The following is a 20,370-nucleotide window of genomic DNA, read 5'->3' on the forward strand; positions in this document are numbered from 1 at the left end:
CAAAAGGGTCACCAAGATGCTCTCTGCCATGTGGATAGGTTGTAAATGGTAATGAAACAGTTGGAGAACATTTAAATACAGCCCAACCACCACTAATATGTGTGGAATCAAAGAAGATGCTTGAGAGCAGTTACTTCAGGAAGGGAAATACAGCAAATATAAAATGTTCAAAGCGTCAAGCAAGAGAATTCAATTCTTTCACAGCTGCTCTACCTCTCAATGTATAATGATATAGCATTTGGGGAACAGATTCAACCCAGTAACCCAGCCTCAGAAGCGCAATATGCAGGTGAGCTTCGGCTCTTTGGAGGTATAAAAATGCAATAAATAAATAAATAAATAAATGATGTCTATGGCTACAAAATAAGGTTTGAGCTCACCACTTCAAAGCTGTTCATTCTTTTTCCTCACCAACTGCTGTCTAGTGTTTAACTCAGGTTGAAATATAATAACGTAACATTTGGGAAGAAAGATACAACCTAATAAGCCAGCACTAGAGGCCAAGATAGAGAAGATCTCCACGGCCACCATGTATTTCCCCTTGGTGCTTAGGTAGGTGGGCACAAAGGACACCCAAACACTGCAGAACACCAACATGCTGAAGGTGATCAGCTTGGCTTCATTGAAAGTATCGGGCAACTTTCTGGCAAAGAAAGCCACCGTGAAGCTGACGATAGCCAGAAAACTGATGTAGCCCAGGACAAGGTAGAACATGATGTCTGAGCCTTCATTGCATTGCACTATGATCTGCCCAATCTGGGACTGCATGTCAAACTCTGGGAAGGGGGGAGAGATTACAAACCACACTGCACAGATGCCAGCTTGGAGAAGAGAAGGGAGAATGATGACTGATACTGCCAGCCTCTTCCCAAGCCACTTTCTCATTCTGTTCCTGGGCTTTGTGGCCATGAAGGCCAAAACCACAGTGATGGTTTTGGCCAACACACAAGAAACTGCAATGGAGAAGACAATGCCAAACACAGTCTGCCTCAGAAGGCAAGTGACCATCCCAGGCCTCCCAATGAACAAGAAGGAGCAGAGGAAGCAGAGCAGCAGAGAGCAGAGCAGGGCACACGTGATGCTCCAGTTGTTGGCTTTGACAATGGGAGTATTTTGATGTTGAATGAAGCTCCACGACACCACAACTGTGATTACAGAAAGGAAAAGAGCCGAGGAAACAAGAACTGCCCCCAAAGGCTCCTCATAGGATAAGTAAGTTATGTCTTTAGGAATACACTGATTCTGGTTCTTGTTTGGATACTGATCTTCTGGGCACTTCTCACATTGGTCTGCATCTGAAAGTCATGAGAAAAGTCTCAGTATTCCCTGTTCTTAGTTGACAACTACCAATTTTAATGGTGACAAACAAAACTCATTATTGGGCATAGACAACAAAGCTGTAGTATTCAGTTTCACCTTCACCTATTTATGGCTTTACATTCCAATACACACAATCACAGACAGACAGACACACACACACACACACACATGTAAAAATGACAGAATTACGGTAGACACACATTTTAAAGTTCTGGTACATTTTCCATGTAAATCGAGATGCCTTCACTTACCTATTATTATTGAAACCATTTCTTTAGCACACTGAGAACAATCATAGCAACAGATTTGTTGTCCCTGCTGGATCAACATGCTCTGTCCAGGGTGGCAGCTCTTGACACAGGTAGAACTGGGCAGCATCTAATGGTAAATACAAGGAAGGACATTTGGCTAAGCTAGTGTTTCCCCACTGCTCTAATTCTCAACTACACCTTTTTTGCACTGGAACTCTGCAACTCTTTGTGACCAGCATCTCAAGATTTGAAGATGTCAAGGATGTGCCACCTGAGAAAGATCCATTACCATAATTCCTGGTGATAATTCATCTCACACACCTTTTCACTCACTCTCTTCCCCAAACACAAAGCTGGAGAACTGGTAAAAAACTAGCTCTTGCCACTCACTCACTTGTTCTCTCGTTTTGGGTGGTGGTGAGTAGGGCTGTGCTCCGCTTCGCTTCAGGTCAGAGAAGTTATAGCGAGGCAGCCTGATTCGCCTCTGGAAAAGGCGGAGGCGTATCGGTTTGGGGGGGCTGGGGATCGAGGTGAAGAGGATCACCTCGATCCGGAGCTCCAGAGGCCGGTACGTGGGGGTGGAAAGGGACTCATCTGGCACTGCCACCGCCGCAGTCCCTTTAGTAAAGGCGATGTAGCCAGGTAAGGGGGCAGAGAGGAGGGAGGCTTACTTTAATTGAGGCCCCGGTTAAAGCTGGAAGTGAAGGCTGTGGCCTATTCCAGTTTCAAGCCGGGGCCTCAATTGAAGCCTTTGGTGGACAAAGGTAAGGGGCAGGGGGGTTGGCCTCCCTGGCACCGCCGGCATCCCTGCAGCGACGGCGGAGCCAGGTAAGGGGGCAAGGAGGAAGGAGTCTTAGAATCATAGAATAGCAGAGTTGGAAGGGGCCTACAAAGCCATCGAGTCTAACCCCCTGCTGAATGCAAGAATCCACCCTAAAGCATCCCTGACAGATAGTTGTCCAGCTGCTTCTTGAATGCCTTTAGTGTGGGAGAGCCCACAACCTCCCTTGGTAACTGATTCCATTGTTGTACTGCTCTAACAATCAGGAAGTTTTTCCTGATGTCCAGCTGGAATCTGGCTTCCTTTAACTTGAGCCTGTTATTCTGTGTCCTGCACTCTGGGAGGATTGAGAAGAGATTCTGCCCCTCCTCTGTGTGACAACCTTTTAAGTATTTGAAGAATGCTATCATGTCTCCCCTCAATCTTCTCTTCTCCAGGCTAAACATGCTCAGTTCTTAAAGTCTCTCTTCATAGGGCTTTGTTCCCAGACCCCTGATCATCCTGGTGGCCCTCCTCTAAACACCCTCCAGGTTGTCTGCCTCCTTCTTGAATTGTGGAGCCCAGAACTGGACGCAATAGTCTAGATGAGGCCTAACCAGGGCTGAATAGAGGGGAACCAGTACTTCACTTGATTTGGAAGCTATACTTCTATTAATGCAGCCCAAAATAGCATTTGCCTTTCTTGCAGCCATATCACACTGTTGGCTCCTATTCAGCTTTTGATCTATAACAATTCCAAGATCCTTCTCGTTTGTAGTATTGCTGAGCCAAGTGTCCCCCATCTTGTATCTGTGCCTTTGGTTTCTATTTCCTAGATGTAGAACTTGGCATTTATCCCTATTAAACTTCATTCTGTTGTTTTCAGCCCAGCACTCCAGCCTATCAAGATCACTTTGAAGTTTGTTTCTGTCTTACAGGGTATTAGCTAACCCACCCAATTTGGTGTCATCTGCAAATCTGGTAAGCGTTCCCTGCACCTTCTCATCCAAATTATTAATGGTCTGGTCTGTAGTTCCCAGGTTCCTCCATTTTGCCCTTTTTGAAGATAGGGACAATGTTAGCCCTCCTCCAGTCGTCCGGCACCTCACCCATCTTCCATGATTTTGCAAAGATAATAGACAAAGGTTCTGAGAGTTGTTCCGCTAGCTCCTTCATTACCCTAGGATGCAGTTCATCGGGCCCTGGACATTTGAACTCATACAAGGAAATTAGGTGTTCTTTGACCATTTCTTCTTCAATCTCAAACTGCAATCCTGACCCCTCAACTTCTGCATCACTTTTTCCGGGGTGGGTGGGTCATAGACCCACTTTTGGGAGAAGACCGAGGCAAAGTAGGAATTGAGCACTTCAGCCTTTTCTTTGTCATCTGTTATCAATTTGCCATCTTCATTAAGCAGTTGAACCACCATTTCTCTCCTCTGTCTTTTACTACTCGCGTATCTAAAGAAAGCCTTTTTAGTGCTTTTAGCATCCCTCACTAATCTCAGCTCATTCTCAGTTTTAGCGTTCCTGACACCATTTTGGCACTTCTGCGCCACCTGTCTGTACTCTTCTTTTGTAGCCTGGCCTTCCTTCCACTTCCTATATGTATCCTCTTGTGTTTTCAGGTCATCTCTAAGCTTTTTGTGGAGCCACACTGGTTTCCTCTGTTGTCTTCTATCTTTTCACCTTGTTGGAATTGTTTGCAACTGTGCCCTTAAAATTTCCTTTTTTAAATACTCCCACCCATCCTGCACTCCTTTTCTCATTTGTCTCACTTGCCACGGGACCTTACTTATCATAGTTCTGAGTTTATTAAAATCAGCTTTCCTAAAATCCAGAGAACGTGTATGGCTACACTCCGCTTTTGTCTCCTTTATAATCAGGAATTCAAGTATGACGTAGTCACTTTCCCCCAGAGTTCCCGTAACTGCCACTTTATCCACTAAGTCATCCCTATTGGTCAATATCAAGTCAAGGATTGCCGATCCTCTAGTTCCTTCCACCACTTTTTGTAGGAGAAAGTTATCACCCACACATGTCAGGAATTTCTTGGAAGGGCCACTTTTGGCAGAATTTGTCTCCCAACAGATATCAGGGTAATTGAAGTCCCCCATCACTACTACATCACACTTCCTTGAAACATTGGCAATTTGTTTCTCAGAAGTTTTGTCCTCATCTTCTCCTTGATTGGGTGGTCGGTACTAGACTCTGATTATCATGTTCTTTTTATTCCTTGCCCCATTTATTTTAATCCAGATGCTCTCGATGGGGCTCCAAGTCTGATCCGCCTGTATTTCTGTGCAGGGTTAGGTATTTTTAACATATAGAGCAACTCCGCCTCCCTTTCTATTTCTTCTGTTCTTTTTGAAGAAGTTATATCTTTCAATTGCTATATTCCAGTCATGGGAGTCATCCCACCAAGTTTCAGTTATACCTATCAGGTCGTATTTGCCTTCATGTAATAAAAATTCAAGTTCATTCTGTTTGTTTCCCATAATCAGGGCATTAGTATATAGACATCGAAGACCATGTGTTTCAGGTGTGGTGAGGACTGGATTTACTGGACCCAATTCTCACAGCCAACTTGAAGGAGAAGTCAGGTGAGTTTACAAGCACTACTTTGCTTGTTCATCCGGTCAGTCTCGGGTAATTGAAAGGTGGTGATAATGGCAATACTATAGATGAAAAGGAGTCGCCATTCCCATGGCAAGAAGAGTATGCCCACAAAACCCAAGCGAACCTCAACTGTTGGTGATGGCTTTGTAAGATCTAATCTCATGACTTTTATCTCTGAAGTTGAATCATCACTCTGATTCCAAAGCTTCTTGATTTATCTCCCATACCACCACTTCTGAGTTGCATATTGTCCACTCCATCATTACAGTTCATTATCCCAGTGATGCAGTTTATTCCATTGTTTGTGCCTCTGAATCCCAAATAGCATGTTCTTCCTTGAGTGTACAGAAGGCCAAGTCCATGAATGTATATTGCCTTCATATAAAATGTGAATTGTTTGATTGTACATCAGAGTGTTGAGTTTCTTCCCTTCTAAGTGCATACAGATGTTATCTATTCCATGCAAGAGCGTTGGGTACTATTAATCATAGCTGGGTGAACCTATGGGAAGTAGATTAGGGATCCAACTAATAGTCATGAGGGTGTTGGGGCCATAAGATGAGTTATAAATATTTTAATAACTATTAAAATAACTCCTTTGCTGAGGGAACTGCACTGGCTGCCTATCTGCTATTGGGCCAAGTTTAAGGGTTCTTTTTATTAGCATCAAAGCCCTAAACAACTTGGGACCAGGATACTTGAGAGAGTGTGTTCTTCCTTCCCAACCCGCCTGGTCATTGAGGTCATTAGAGAGCATGCTTCTGTTGGTTCCACATGGATCTACGGCCCAGTTGGAGTTCACCAGCAGAAGAGCCTTCAGTGTGGTGGCCCCTTTTCTTTGGAATTCCATGCCTCTAGGGTTCAGGCAGGCACCAACACTGCTGCTTCTAGTGCCTCCTGAAAACAGCTCTTTTCCATAACTGACCAGCCACCATTTTTATTGGTATTCTGTTTTGAAATAAACAATTTTAATATGCTGTTTTCATCTTTTAAAAATCTTTTTACTGTTTTTTATTTAATATTTTCACCACTCCAGAATCTTTTTTAGATATGGAACGGTATATAAATATTGTAAATAAATAAAAAACATATCCACTTGATAACAGCGTATGTGTGACTTTGGCTCTGCACTATTGAGCATCATTTAAGGTGTGTGTGTGACGGGGAAAGGAAATAATGTGAAACATTTGAATTATGCATTCTGAAGCACCTAGAAAGCATCACATTCCTATATATCTGAGATCCAAATACCTACAATTTAGCTGCTTCAAAAAATGATTTGAGCTTCACAAGCATTTTAATATGAATGGACCTAATACCCACTTTGCAAACTAATCTGCAAATGGGGATACAATTATCCTTTATTTTTCACTCTGCTCCAAATTTTGTGTTGTAGTCCTCCAATCAAAACAGTATGTACAGAAATGTATACATTCATGAAAACAGCATACAAAAAGTCATAGTGGGGAAATTTGTGTCAAATATGTGCACAAAATGCCTGAGAAAGTGTTAGTATTGCAGGAAATGAAATAGATAGATTCATCCGTTCCTAATCCTAACAAGTCAGATTGAGAAGACCTCAACATTAAAGACAAATTGCATTGCTTACCCTTGGCTTTGTGCTTCCTGCTTCTTTTGCACGATTGTTATGGGCTGCACTACATGGGTGCAGAGGGTAACCATGTGGTTTGAATATTACCCCTCCATTCAGTTCCATTGAGACAGCACCATCTAGTGGTGGATGATCCCACTTCTTTTGGCTATTATCACATTAAATGTGGTTCTTTTCATAGCGTGATTTTCAGGGAATAGTTCGGGAGACATCCTGATGGTTGATGACATTGTGGAATTGACCCTCAAACATCCCTGAGTGTCCAATCATGAGCGTGTAATAAATCACTCACTTAGAGGAGCCCAAAGAAGACATGAGCTCACATTCCATTCTGTCTTTTCATCCACACATAAAAAGTAATTATGCTCCAGATAATTTTGAACTTAATAAATCACATTATTGGGTTTGTGTGTGTGTGTGTGTGTGTGTGTGTGTGCATTACCCAGGGTGAGGGGAGAGAATAACAAGCATACTTTGAGAAATAGGCATCTCTGACATATTTGAACATTATACAGGCTATGCTGATTGATGATGATGATGATGATGGAAGAGGAGGAAGAGGTATGAAAGTAACACCCACCTGCTTAAACTTGGGGTTCCATGTAACAGCACTTGCATTGATTTTGAGCTCTCTGCCTGCAGGAACTTGAGGGTCCATCTCTCCAACCCGGACTCTCTGGAAGGATTGGTTGGGAAATGTGACCAGGTTGATGATATCAAATCCACTTGCAAGCTGCCATTTCTCATTGAAAGATATTTCTTCGTTTGCACTATTGTTAAATCTGATGTTCCTGAGGAAAGAGTGAAGCTAGATTGCAAGAAAATAAACAAACAAAAATACAAATTAAGGCCAATCTTTGGGAAAGGGTGAGCATTCTGTCTTTGAAATTTTGCCAAATTGTGTCCTGAGTACCATTTGTCAATGTATCAGTACTGCATAAATCCACAAGATGATGTACTTTGCAGATACACCACTTTTTTTTTTAACGTCTATCCAAAGGCAGAAGGAAGATCAACAGTAAAATTAATGTTTCTAGCCTGCATTTGGGTTACTTGACCATGGGAGGGCCATTGTAGGGGAGGGGGGAGGGGATGAGGAGGCCCTCCTTAAGCCCTAACATTGGTGGGGCCTTGTGGTGTCACTCACCAAAGGAGGGGCTGATCAGGCAATATTAGCCTTCGGGGACCCTCATCCTGGCCTCTTTGGATCATGGCTGCCGTGACAGAGGCTCCCAGCAGAGCGATTACATTTTTGCTCCTGCTGCCAGGAGCAATGGTGCTCTCCTGGAGGTAACAGTTTTTAGGTGTGGCAGCAGAGCAGGCAGAGGGTTGTTCCCCCCAATGTTTGGATCCCTACTCAATGACCCCCTCAATTCAGCACTTATTGCTTTTGACATCAAGGTGTGCCTGGATCCCTTAGGCATACCTATGTCTGGACACCAAGCCCACTTACCTACAGCACTTCTGTCTCATTGGGATCTAGCTTTAGTTTGTTAATCCTCATTCAGTCCATTACTTAATCCAAGAACTTCCACGGCTTCACCTGACTTTCATGGAATTGGGCCTGTGCAGAAAATACACTAATCCATGGTCAGGCTGCTAGTACTTTTGCAGCAAACACTAGTGAATGTGTTTAAAGCATTTTTATGTAACCACCAGGGTTATTATTGGTTCATAAGCCATTCTAAGACACAGCTCACATAGCATGCTAAGAGACGTAGAGGTGCATGTCCTCCACATACTAATGGTTCTGATCTCCAAATCCCTTCCCATAGATATTAAAATGCATGGGGGACAAGATAGTTACCCATGGGATGATCTACAGCAAGTTTCAAGTGTACAAGGAGAACGCAACCTGGACAACCTTTTGGAAGTGACCCTGCAACAACTTTCTGGACCATATTTCACCACGGTTCAACTCCCAGCTCACAGAATTCGTTCAGAAGGATACCATGGTTGATTGTATAATAAGCCATTGAGAAGGTTACACTCCCATTACCTCTTTCCAACCCTTTTATTATGGTGACGAAGGCTGAACCAAACCTGAAGCTGGATTTAAACGGTTTTAGATAATCATTACATTTTCATTCAAAGGAGCCTAGAATTGGACAGTCCCCTTGATTTTTAAATAGCCTTTTGGTTTCTCCCCTTGTTTTTAATGGTTCTACATTATTTTAGGTTGTATGATTATGTTTGATAGCTTCAGCTACCTGCCATGGCTGAACTTTCAGGAAGCTCCATTTCTCCCCCTCTCCCCTTGCTTTCTTCAGGGCTCTCGATGAATCCATGGCATGGAGAGCATGTGCTACAGCATAAACAGCATTGTAGATACTGTAACTCCGGCCGGACATCACCATTTCAAACTGAGGTCCAGGGAGTCTTCCCAGCTTCTCCTCCCCAGTGCAGCTTTCCTTGTTTGGCACATAAAGTTTATATTGTGGGAGTGAACAGAGAAACGCACTAATCCAGAACTGCTGGATGAAATAAATCGTTGACTGAAACGGATTGATGCTCTCAAGAAAGTCCTGAAATCCTGGCACCAGATTTGTATGGAATGTAAATGACAAGGTGCCGTTGAAAGTCCTTGTGGTGAGCATTGCCCCACTGGATACAGCAGTGAAATCCCATTGAGCAGTTATGATCCATACCCTTTCCAATGGGCGCTTATAAAAGAATTCAGCTGAGTACAAAACCATTCGAAACCCCTCCACAGACTGACCATCCCCATACACAAGGATCACATTGATGTCACTCAAAAAGAGGGTATTACTAATCGGCAACAATTTTTCTTGGAGTATCTTATTTGGTAAAAATGATGTCACTGTTGGGATCACTTGAGTCCAAGCAATGCAGATAGTGTTCTGCAGGAGCCTTGGTCTGAGGGTCCGAAGGAAAGTTTCTCCGCTGTCATCCTCTGAGACAAGGAGGCCAATCCAATTCCATCCAAAATGTTTGAGCAGCCCAGCAATCCCGACATACTGAATTTCTTCATTTGGGACCATCCGGTAGAAAGAAGGGAACTGAATTTTGTCACTCAACACTGGATCAAAGGAGCCATAGCTGAGCTAGTGGGAAAGATACCATATCTGATTGATTGAATGAATGGATGAGTGAGTGAATGGTATTCTTTTTTTTCTTCAATGGAAAGTGACACTGCACATCCGAATGGAATATGCTGGATTTTAGAAGCTCAGTCAACTAATTTGGCCGTTTTGATAAATCAACATTTTTCCTGTGTGTGGGAGTGGTGATGTACAAACCACTTCTTTTGTGAATTCTGACTTGTCACAAAGCTTTACCATCTTAGAGATCCATCCCCTTCATTGACCCTGTTCAGATGACATGCTAAGCCACAGTGGTTAAGCATTTTTGAGCTAAACATTATGGCTTAGCTTGCTAGGTTATGTATGTGTTAGCATGTTGTGTGAACCAATACTAACCCTGGTTTAAACACATACCCATGGTTTAAACAAGTTCACTAGCATTTGCTGAGGAAATCTAGAGTCCACCTGTGTGATTGCACTTATGAAGAAGAGAAAGTTCTTTGTGTGTAGAAGGTGCCTAGTTTCAGTGGCTTCCAACCCCAATTAACACTTGCTTCCTCTGTGCCACAAGAGTGTAGGTGAGTGAGTGCACCTTTGTGTGTGTCTGCTGGCCTGTGTGAGCATGAGTTCATTCATTAAATGAATTATTACATGCCTTGCATTCCAAAGGTCCCACATTTAATCAACTCCCATTTCCCAGACTTCAAGATATCTGAAGGTGTCATTTTTCTTTCTTTCTTTTTGCCCCCCCCCCCGTTGTTGAGAACACCAACATTAGGTTGGTAGCCTCAATACCTCTTCAGAAATTCAAATGAGCCTCAAGCCCACAAAGTTAGCCTTCCTCTGCTCTATACACATACCTGTGGAATCTTGAACATATTTAAGATGTTGGCCATCTGGATGGACGTTTGGGAGTTGAGCCCACCAAAAGCAGCCATGGGTTCCTCTCTCCTGTTACATTTGTAGGTAGAAGGATTTCTCAGTCCTCTGAATAGCAGATCTAGAGTGGTCCAGTAAGTCCTTATTGCATTGAAAACATTGTCATAGATTTTGGCTCCCAGTGTGATGTTGGGTAATAACTTGGCATCTTTATTGATCTCACCCATGGCAAAAACAAAAGCAAGGACATGCTGGTAGTTTTTAGGGATCATCCTGAAATAAGATTTGCATGTAGACTTCGATCCTTACATCACAGAATCAAGTGTGTTACAGCTTACATTATGATGTATCCATCTGTGATGAGGGTGGGCAACTACTGGTCATCCAAACGTGGGCCAAAATATACCACTCTGATCAGCCCTATTCAATTGTAAGTGATCATGGGAGTTTTAGGGCCAAGCAATTAGAAGTCCATAAGTTGCCCATCCCTGATCTAAGTAAATGAGATGTTGCTGCAATAATTAATGATTTAAATAAACCAACACTGATGACACCCAACTCTACTACTCCTTTCCACCCAATTCCAAGGAAGCAGTTTCTGTGCTAAACCGCTGTTTGTTGGCAGTAATGGATTGGATGAGGGCGAACAAATTGAAGCTCAATCCAGATAAGACAGAGGTGCTCCTGGTCAGTCGAAAGGCAGATCAGGGAATAGGGATTCAGCTTGTGTTGGATGGCGTTACACTCCCCCTGAAGACGCAGGTCCGCAGCTTGGGTGTGCTTCTGGATTCAGCCCTGAGCCTGGATACCCAGGTTTCGGCGGTGGCCAGGAGTTCATTTGCACAGTTAAAGCTAGTGCGCCAGCTGCACCCGTTCCTAGAGACGTCAGACCTGGCCACGGTGACACATGCCTTAGTTACATCCCGATTGGATTACTGTAACGCGCTCTACGTGGGGCTGCCTTTGAAGAGTGTTCGGAAACTCCAGCTGGTTCAAAGAGCTGCAGCCAGATTGTTGACCGGGGCTGGTTACAGGGAGCAGACAACTCCCCTGTTAAAGCAGCTCCACTGGCTTCAAGTCTGTTTCCGGGCACAATTCAAAGTGCTGGTTATGACCTATAAAGGTCTATATGGTTCGGGTCCAGGTTATTTGAAAGAACGTATTCTCCCTTATGAGCCTGCCCGTGCTTTGAGATCTTCTGGAGAAGCCCTTCTTTCAGTCCCACCTTCTTCGCAGTCACGCTTGGTGGGAACATGGGAGAAGGCCTTCTCGTTGGCTGCTCCGGTGCTCTGGAACTCTCTTCCTGGGGAAGCTAGGCTGGCTCCCTCCTTGATGGGCTTTCGGAAGCAGGCTAAAACTTTTTTGTTCAAGCAGGCCTTTGGAGAATAATCCAGCCCTCCATCTATGTTAATGTTTTATAATTTTGTTGTGTATTTTTTAATTGTTTATGGTTTTGTTTCCCTCCCCCCCCCCCATGTATATTTTAAACTTTGTAAGGCCGCCTTGAGGCCCAGCATTGGGCAAAAGGCGGGATACAAATAAATATAATAATAATAATAATAATAATAATAATAATAATAATAATAATAATAACACTACTTAGCTAGGGTGACCATATGAAAAGGAGGACAGTGCTCCTGTATCTTTAACAGTTGTATTGAAAAGGGAATTTCAGCAGATGTCATTGGTATATATGAAGAACCTGGTGAAATTCCCTCTTCATCACCATAGTTAAAGCTGCAGGAAATATACTAGGGTGACCAGATTTAAAAGACGCCAGGGCACCTGAAGCTTTAACAGTGGTGTTGGAAGAAATTTCACCAGGTTCTTCATATATGCAAATGACACCTGCTGAAATTCCCTTTTCAATACAACTATTAAAGATAGAGGAGCCCTGTCCTCCTTTTCATATGGTCACCCTAGGTTAGCCTTACTGATGATACAAGGATAACCGTCTTAGGCAATTTAAATAGCACAGCCAGTAGGATGAAGTGGCTCCCATGTTTGGTTTGGATATGAAAAACCTAAGTTCTCCAAACCCCTGTTCATTTGTAGCCTGGAGAAGAGAAGATTGAGGGGAGACATGATAGCACTCTTCAAATACTTAAAAGGTTGTCACACAGAGGAGGGCCAGGATGTCTTCTCAATCCTCCCAGAGTGCAGAACACGGAATAACATGCTCAAGTTAAAGGAAGCCAGATTCCAGCTGGACATCAGGAAAAACTTCCTGACTGTTAGATCAGTACGACAATGGAATCAGTGACCTAGGGAGGTTGTGGGCTCTCCCACACTAGAGGCCTTCAAGAGGCAGCTGGACAACCATCTGTCAGGGATGCTTTCGGGTGGATTCCTGCATTGAGCAGGGGGTTGGACTTGATGGGCTTGTAGGTCCCTTCCAACTCTGCTATTCTATGATTCTAATGTACACCTGGAGGTCTTCCAGGAGTACAGAGGGATGATCACTCGGTTTTCCGCTTCCAGGATCATTCCTCAGGGGTCAGACACCAGTGAGTTTTCCCAGAAGTAAAGCAGAGCCATTCTGGGGTGCAATTGATTTTTTACAAGCAGAGGCATTTGCACAACCGCACTGGAATGATCCTGCGTGAAGGTACATTTAAAAAACACACACACACCAAACTTGGTGCTGGAAAGCACTGAGAGCCCTGACAAAGATGGCAAAAATGCTCTCCCCCTCACACCTGATGCCCATGGACTCCTTGCCCGTTTCCTGAGCCCCACTACTCATGCGGAAGAGGGAGGACACCAGGAGGCAGAGCCACACCGCCTGTGAACCTTGGGATTGTCCCAGGACCAGAAAAAAACCAGGACAAAAGCAATCCAAGATATCATGGAAGAACCGAGTGGTCATTCTCGGTTCACTCCAAGATCAGCTGTGCCTCATTTGGACCCACAGCAATGACCTTGAGTCCACCCCGGGATAAATGGCAGGTGTATTTTAGGCCTAAGAGTGCTTGTGTAAAATGTTACCTCTTGGGTTGTTGTGAAGATATATTGTTATTTCAAAGTTTTCCAAAGAAGCATGGAATACAAAGAAAGAAGAGGCTAGAACACAACCCGCATGGTGGATGGCAGATTGAACCGTTCTTCCTGCCCTTTTTTCTACCTAAGGGTTGAGCAAACCATGGGGGAACATTTCTTTCCCTCTCTCCTTCTGCTGCTCTCCTGTCTCTCCTTGGGACTCACCTTCTTTCCACCGGTCTTTTTTTCCTTTACCCCTCTCACACTTTAACCACCTCCTTTCCTCTTTCTCTCTTCCCCTCTTGCTCTTTATAATTACAAGAACAATACAAGAAATTGGCAACAATTTCTTCCCCACCTGTAAGACTGCCCACCCACCCACCGCCGTGCAGAAAACTCTGTACTTTGTGAAGTGACATGCTCGTGGGTGTTTAGATGGATAGGGATGAAATCAGCTTGGCGTCTTTGTGTTTGTAACACCTTGCACACAGGAAGCTTCCTTACGCGAACTCAGAGTATTGGTCTATTGAGCTCAATATTGGCCTCATCTACACCATGCAGCACATTGCAGTATGAAAGTGGTATATAAAAGGCAGGAGCCACACTACTGCTTTAGAGTGGTATTGAAGTGCACTGACAACTGTTGGGAGCCATTGACACATACCATATACTACTTTCATACCACTATGTACTGCTTGGTGTGGCTCCTGCCTTTTACATATCACTTTTATAGTGCAATATCCTGCACGGTGCTGATGAGCCCATTGTTTATATGTTGACTCACAGCTGCTCTCCAGGATTTCACATTGAAACCACACTGCTACGTTTGGAAGGGTGAAAGTACACGGAGCCTGACTGATTTTAAATTTTTTGCTGAGTGCCTCAAGCCCGTCATATTGAACCAACTCAATTATGTATGTATGGAAGTGGGTTTTTTTCCATCTATGCATCACATTACTGGCTACCATCTGCCCCAGGAGGAGCTAATCCGATTCCACGAAAATCCATATTTAAAAGGAATCATGTCAAAACCTGTCTTCTGGCCCAATATTTGCTAACACTCACTGAATACAGACTGTTTAAAGCCATGGAACCACAGAGCAATTGAACTGTGCAAAGTGTGTCACTCAATGTGTACGATGTGTAAATGGGAAGAAAACAGACCACTTGAATTCAAACATGAAACTCCACTGCCCAGTGCAAAACACATAGCTTATCAATTCATGCATATGCAATGCAGACATTATTTGCTTGAATTCAGCGGGTGGGTTATCTGGCAGTGCCCTGTTTCCTAACAGCTAAAAGCAGTATAAAGGAAATTAGACTGAATCTATATCAGCATGACAAAAACAAAAATGAGGGAGTGAAGGAAGAGGAAATCACTTATTTTGTTGAGCTGACAATGATCATTTGGCGCAGTGGAGCATTTAAAAAGAAAAAGGGAAAAAAAGAACTACTTACAAGCCATCTTTGGGAGAAACTGGTTTTTCAACAAAACCAGGTGGAATCACCTTAGGAAGTACAAGAGATACAAATTCACCAATGGTAATCTTATCTGCCTGACTATTTGAATGACTTTGAGTATTTGTCTGCCATCTACAGATGGTGGAGTTCAGACTCTTGCTAGAAGAATCATTTAGCAGCAGCAAAATCAAAGTGAGTGCTAAAAAGTCTTGCCCGAACTCCCGGCTGCAGATCTCCATGGCCACCTATTCACTCACCCAACTAGCCTTTGTCCTGGTAAGAGTTACAGTCCACTTTACTACAGAAGGATGAAGAGCTTTCACCTATGCACCAATCGAGGCATGGGCCTCTTTGTGTAACAGAAAATGTATCAAAACTCAAGTGGACACAATATTAAACTGACATTCCAGGCGAGGGTAGTGCATGTTGTTTGGGATGAAGTCTTTATACACTGTGCACCAAATAAACACATCAAACTTAAAATGGTCATGTCTGGAATTGATTTCACACATGGCTTTTGTTTGCCAAAGGGGTTTTCAAAAATTGCAGTGCTGATCACAGTAATTTCCTTTTTTTAAAAAAATGTTAATTATATGGCAAATCATTGTTGTTCCAATCTGCTCAGTTCCAATCTGGATAGTTGGCCTAATAGAGGAATTCGGACCTGACCAGTGGGAGGAAAGAAAAGTCCACTTTATATTGCTATCCTTGTTGACTATGGACTAACTTTTCTAGAGAACAGAGAGCCCAGGATTGTTTATTCTAACTAGCAATGGCTCAGGAAAAAGCATCTCACTTAGGGTGACCATATGAAAAGGAGGACAGGACTTCTGTATCCTTAACAGTTGTGTTGAAAAGGGAATTTCCACGGGTATCATTTGTATTAGGGCTGTGCATTGCTTCGGGTCCAAATCCTGAATCCGAGGTGAATTAGGATGATTCGGATTGTTTTGAAATAGATCTGAAGAGCAATAAAACATGTCCACATCAGTCCAAAGTGGATCAGCATCTTCTGAATCATTTTGGATGGATTCAGATTGATTTGGACACTTTCCCAAGCGCAGACAGACATCAAAAATTGGCACGATAGGGCTTCAGTAGTGCTTCATCTCTACAAAGCGTGAAGCATCTCAGTTCAACCACTGATTTTGAGGATTTTTTTAAAAATTGATGTTTTAAATTTAAGTTTTTGCAAATACACTGTCATTTTTAAAGATAAAGAGAGGAAACGTAGCACCATGATAGGTCCTATGTTGTCCTGCTTAGGCTGTAGGATGCTCTACGTGCAGATCAGGTATATACAGAGGGACAATCAATCCAGGCCGAGATCAGAGCACATGCAGTCAATCAGTCAAGAGGGTCAGGCAAAAACTAGAGTAGCCACAGAAACAGGTAAAGATCAGTACATTACACAGTCCAGAGGAAGAGTTGATAGGCAGTCCAAAAGGTCAGTAAACCGGGTATCAGGAAGCACGGTCCAAGGCAGGATGGACCAAAGTTGTTCCAAAACTGGCTGATTCCAAATGCCGGCTTTTAAGCCCAAAGCCTGTTGGACCCCACCCAGAGCTCAGCTGCAGTAATCAAAGTTCTCCTTTCAGAGCCCTACTGAAGAGACCTTTTCTGCAGGCAAGTACTCTGTCACACATGAGTCTTACTAGCCTGTCGCTTGAGGCGACGTCGCTCCCCGGGGGTCAGAGGGGTGTTCAGCCTCTGCCTCAGAGGCAGAGTCCCTTTCTCCTGGCAGCGATGGTCCTGCAACTACCTCCCATGAGGGCTCTGGCTCCTGTGGATCTGATGGTGGTCTTTGGTCTGGGGCTTCAGCTTCTTCTCTAAGGAGCACTCCTCAAGTAGGGGCATGACATAAGTAGGGCTTTAGGCATGCCAAGATTGAAGCATATTGGTTCATCCCTTGTTTTTTTGGGAGGATTTTTAAAGTTCCAACTCAAACCTCATTGGGGTCTAGCACCTTGAGAAGTAACCACGTTTCCCCAAAACGAAATGAAATTACAGATACAGGCATAAAAATTAGCACCATAATAGGGCTTCAGTAGGGCTTCAAGCCATTCCAACTTTGAAGCAGATGGGTTCAACCCTTGTATTTTGATGGAATTCTTATAAATGTGTGCTTTATTGTATACTGCTTGTGCACAACACACAGCAGACACACACACACACACAAAGTAGAAGACAATGAGAGTCTCAGCAAGACAGGGGATTAAGGAGATGCTTTGCAATCCCTTTTTCCTATTAGAAACAGGCAGGCGGCTATTATTATTATTATTATTATTATTATTATTATTATTATTATTATTATTATTATTATTTGTGCTTACCAGGGAGTAAGTTAACTCTGAAGGACCCTGAAACTATCTTCCTCCTAGCCTCCTATTAAGGGGATGCCAAAGCATCTTCTTGGCTCGCCGCTCTGACCATGTTACTCCGCTTCTGAAATCTCTTCATTGGCTTCCAATTCACTTCAGAATCCAATATAAACTTCTCCTGTTAATCTTCAAAGCTTTTCACGGTCTAGCTCCTTCCTATCTCTCCTCTCTCATCTCACACTATTGCCCCGCTCGTGCTCTTCGCTCCTCTGATGCCATGTTTCTCGCCTGCCCAAGGGCCTCTACTTCCCTTGCTCGGCTTCGTCCATTCTCTTCTGCTGCCCCTTACGCCTGGAACGCTCTTCCAGAACATTTGAGAACTACAAGTTCAACCGCAGCTTTTAAAGCTCAACTAAAAACTTTTCTTTTTCCTAAAGCTTTTAAAACTTGATGTTGTGCAGACTTCTACTGTTACTTTCTACTGTTAGTTTTACCCTACCCTGTGCCTGTTTACCCTACCCTGTACCTGTTTGCATTCTCTTCCCCTCCTTATTGTTTTACTATGATTTTATTAGATTGTAAGCCTATGCGGCAGGGTCTTGCTATTTACTGTTTTACTCTGTACAGCACCATGTACACTGATGGTGCTATATAAATAAATAAATAAATAAATAATAATAATAATAATAATAATAATAATAATAATAATAATAATAATCTCTAACTGACTATATTCTGAACCATTCAGGACCGGTTTGTTTGCTTTCTGCCAGCCTCTCTGGGCCATCCTGTCTCTCTGACCTCCTGGTGCCTGGGAGATGTAGATGGGCTGGGTGGGTCAACCCCACAAGCCTAAGGCATACTTGCTCCCAGTGCTTCATGGGCATAGCTGACTGCTGCCTCTCCTCCTCTGTGCCTGCCTCACAGGGCTGTTGTTTGCTTTCTGTTGGGATCTCTGTGCCCACCCACATAGCTTCCTCGCTGCCTGGTGTGTGTTTCTGGCTTTGAATCGAGACAATCCTTGGCTCACTTACTCATGCCCGCATAGCTACCTGCTAGCTACCACCTGCCTGCCTGTGCACTTCCCCAATATTACTGCATGGTCCTGCCTTGTAGGGCTGGTTTGACTCAATTTCTGAGGCATATGGCTCCCAGCCAGGTAATGTGTGTATTGCAGGCAGGCAGCTTTCCCTGTTTCTTGTCTGAATGGGTACAGTCTCAGGGATGTATTAGCTTCAGAACACACCAAAGAAGACTCAAGTAGGGGAGATTTGCACTCCAAAAACATAGAGAGATGAGGGAAGGAATAGTGCCAACTTCATTACAGACCTTACATTGAGCTTTGCTTTGAGTGGTTGCTCTGTTTCTGGAAAAATTGCATTTTTAGCAGTGGATTGTAGAAATTCCACTGGACAGATGTATCTGAAATTGGCACTGTGGCATTACACCCCACAAGTCAATTCCCAAAGGTATGCCTGCAGTTTGTAAGTCTGTGGTTTGTAGAATGTTGGCCTGAGTGGGCAGAGTTAGAATGTCTTGGGAGGGGGGAGGAGTGATATATAAGGGAATGACTGAGGGGATTGTGGGTTCTTGTTCTTGTTCTGTTCTGTTCTTTCCAGGGAGACTTGTTAGGGACTCTTAGAGTCTGTAGTGCTCTCTGTATTTATAGTACTTAAGTTCTGGGAAATTTGAGAGTCAGTGTAGTGAGTGGTGTCTTTAGAGTGTGGTGTGCACGTAGTGGAAGTATATAATTCAATACTGATAATAAAGAAAGTTCAAGAGTGATTGTGTGAGTGAAAGGAAAGCGCGAATGTGAGGGTGACAGGATTGTATGGAAGGTTTCAAAAAGGTTTTTAAATGTTGTTATTTGAAACAAAGCTTATGAACTTTTAAAAATAAATTTTGATTGTTTATTTTAAAAACTACCACGAAAATCCCACGTGTCTGTTTGGCATTTATCGTCTTAAGTTTACATCATTCAGCACCCACTCTGACAATAATTCACCTCAACAGATATAACTCTCAGCGCATTATTATATATATATTAAATCCTTCTCCATTTTAAACCCCTTTCTCCACATAGTTTGGGGGAAGGTGGGCTTTATCCCTTGCCTCAGGCGTATCAAGTGGTGGTGCTTGGCTTGAGCAGGGAGTAGCCTCGGCCGGGTCTGTTGTTCAGAGCCTGTGCTGCCCCATAATAAGTGGTGGCAGACGTGAGGTCTGGTGTTCAGAGCCTGTGTCGTGGCAGGCACCAATTTCATCCAGGGCATCAGTAAGGTCACCAACTTTCATATTTCTATGTTAAAAAATATTTTTTTTTTATAGATGTTTATTTTTCCCAATGCAAGTCTATGGGAAATTGAAGAAAAGAATGATTCTGTGATCCAAATCTTAATTCAGATTTGGATCCAAGGCGAGGTGGACTGAGTCCAAATTGATGCGAAGCGAATTGGGGTGTGTGTGCACAGCCCTAATTTGTATGCATGCAGCATTCCCTCTTCATCACAATGGTTAAAGATCCAGGAGCCCTGAACTCTTTTTCATATGGCCAGCTTTCTCACCCATGTATTTATTTATTTACGTTATTTATATACTGCCACCAATTGAATTTTTTGGGAGCGCTGTACAAGATAAATTAATATAAAAACAGAATAAAACACTTTTAAAATAGATTTTTTTAAAAGCAAAATTTACAGTGAACTATGGCTGGTGATTAAGGAAAAGCTTCCTGGAATAATGATGTTTTCAGGAGGCGCTGAAAGGAATAAAAAGTTGGTGCCCACCTGACCTCCAGAGGCAGGGAGTTCCATAGGAGGGGGGCCACAATGCTGAAGGCTCTTCCCCTGGTGGACTCCAATCAAAGGATGGGTCTTTGTGGAATCACCAGGAGCATGCCCTCGGATGACCTCAGTGACCAGGCAGGTTGGTAGGGGAGAAGGTGATCTCTCAGGTATGCAATCTATTAAAGAGTAGATCAGGGATAGGGAATCGTGGGCCCTCCAGATTTGTTGGACTCCATCAACCACAAAAAGCATGGTCAATGCTGCAGTCCCTCAACATCTGGAGAGACATATGTTGACTACCCTTGCAGCAAATGCTGGAGACTGAAAAAGGGGCCTCA

At 43.4% G+C, this 20,370-nt stretch overlaps 1 protein-coding gene across 1 annotated transcript; it reads right to left on the minus strand.

Annotated features, from left to right (window-relative positions):
• Positions 1-384: 384 nt before the first annotated feature.
• On the minus strand, positions 385-10,712 carry LOC134405699 (vomeronasal type-2 receptor 26-like). The gene is made up of 5 exons (XM_063136943.1): positions 10,467-10,712; positions 8,773-9,627; positions 7,143-7,370; positions 1,905-2,055; positions 385-1,295 (listed from the first exon to the last, which is right to left on the minus strand). Exons 1-5 carry the CDS (start codon positions 10,710-10,712, stop codon positions 385-387), a joined length of 2,391 nt encoding a protein of 796 aa, XP_062993013.1.
• Between the last annotated feature and the right edge of the window lie 9,658 nt (positions 10,713-20,370).

The sequence above is a fragment of the Elgaria multicarinata genome, chromosome 11, assembly GCF_023053635.1.
Source record: "Elgaria multicarinata webbii isolate HBS135686 ecotype San Diego chromosome 11, rElgMul1.1.pri, whole genome shotgun sequence".
Lineage (NCBI taxonomy): Eukaryota > Metazoa > Chordata > Lepidosauria > Squamata > Anguidae > Elgaria > Elgaria multicarinata.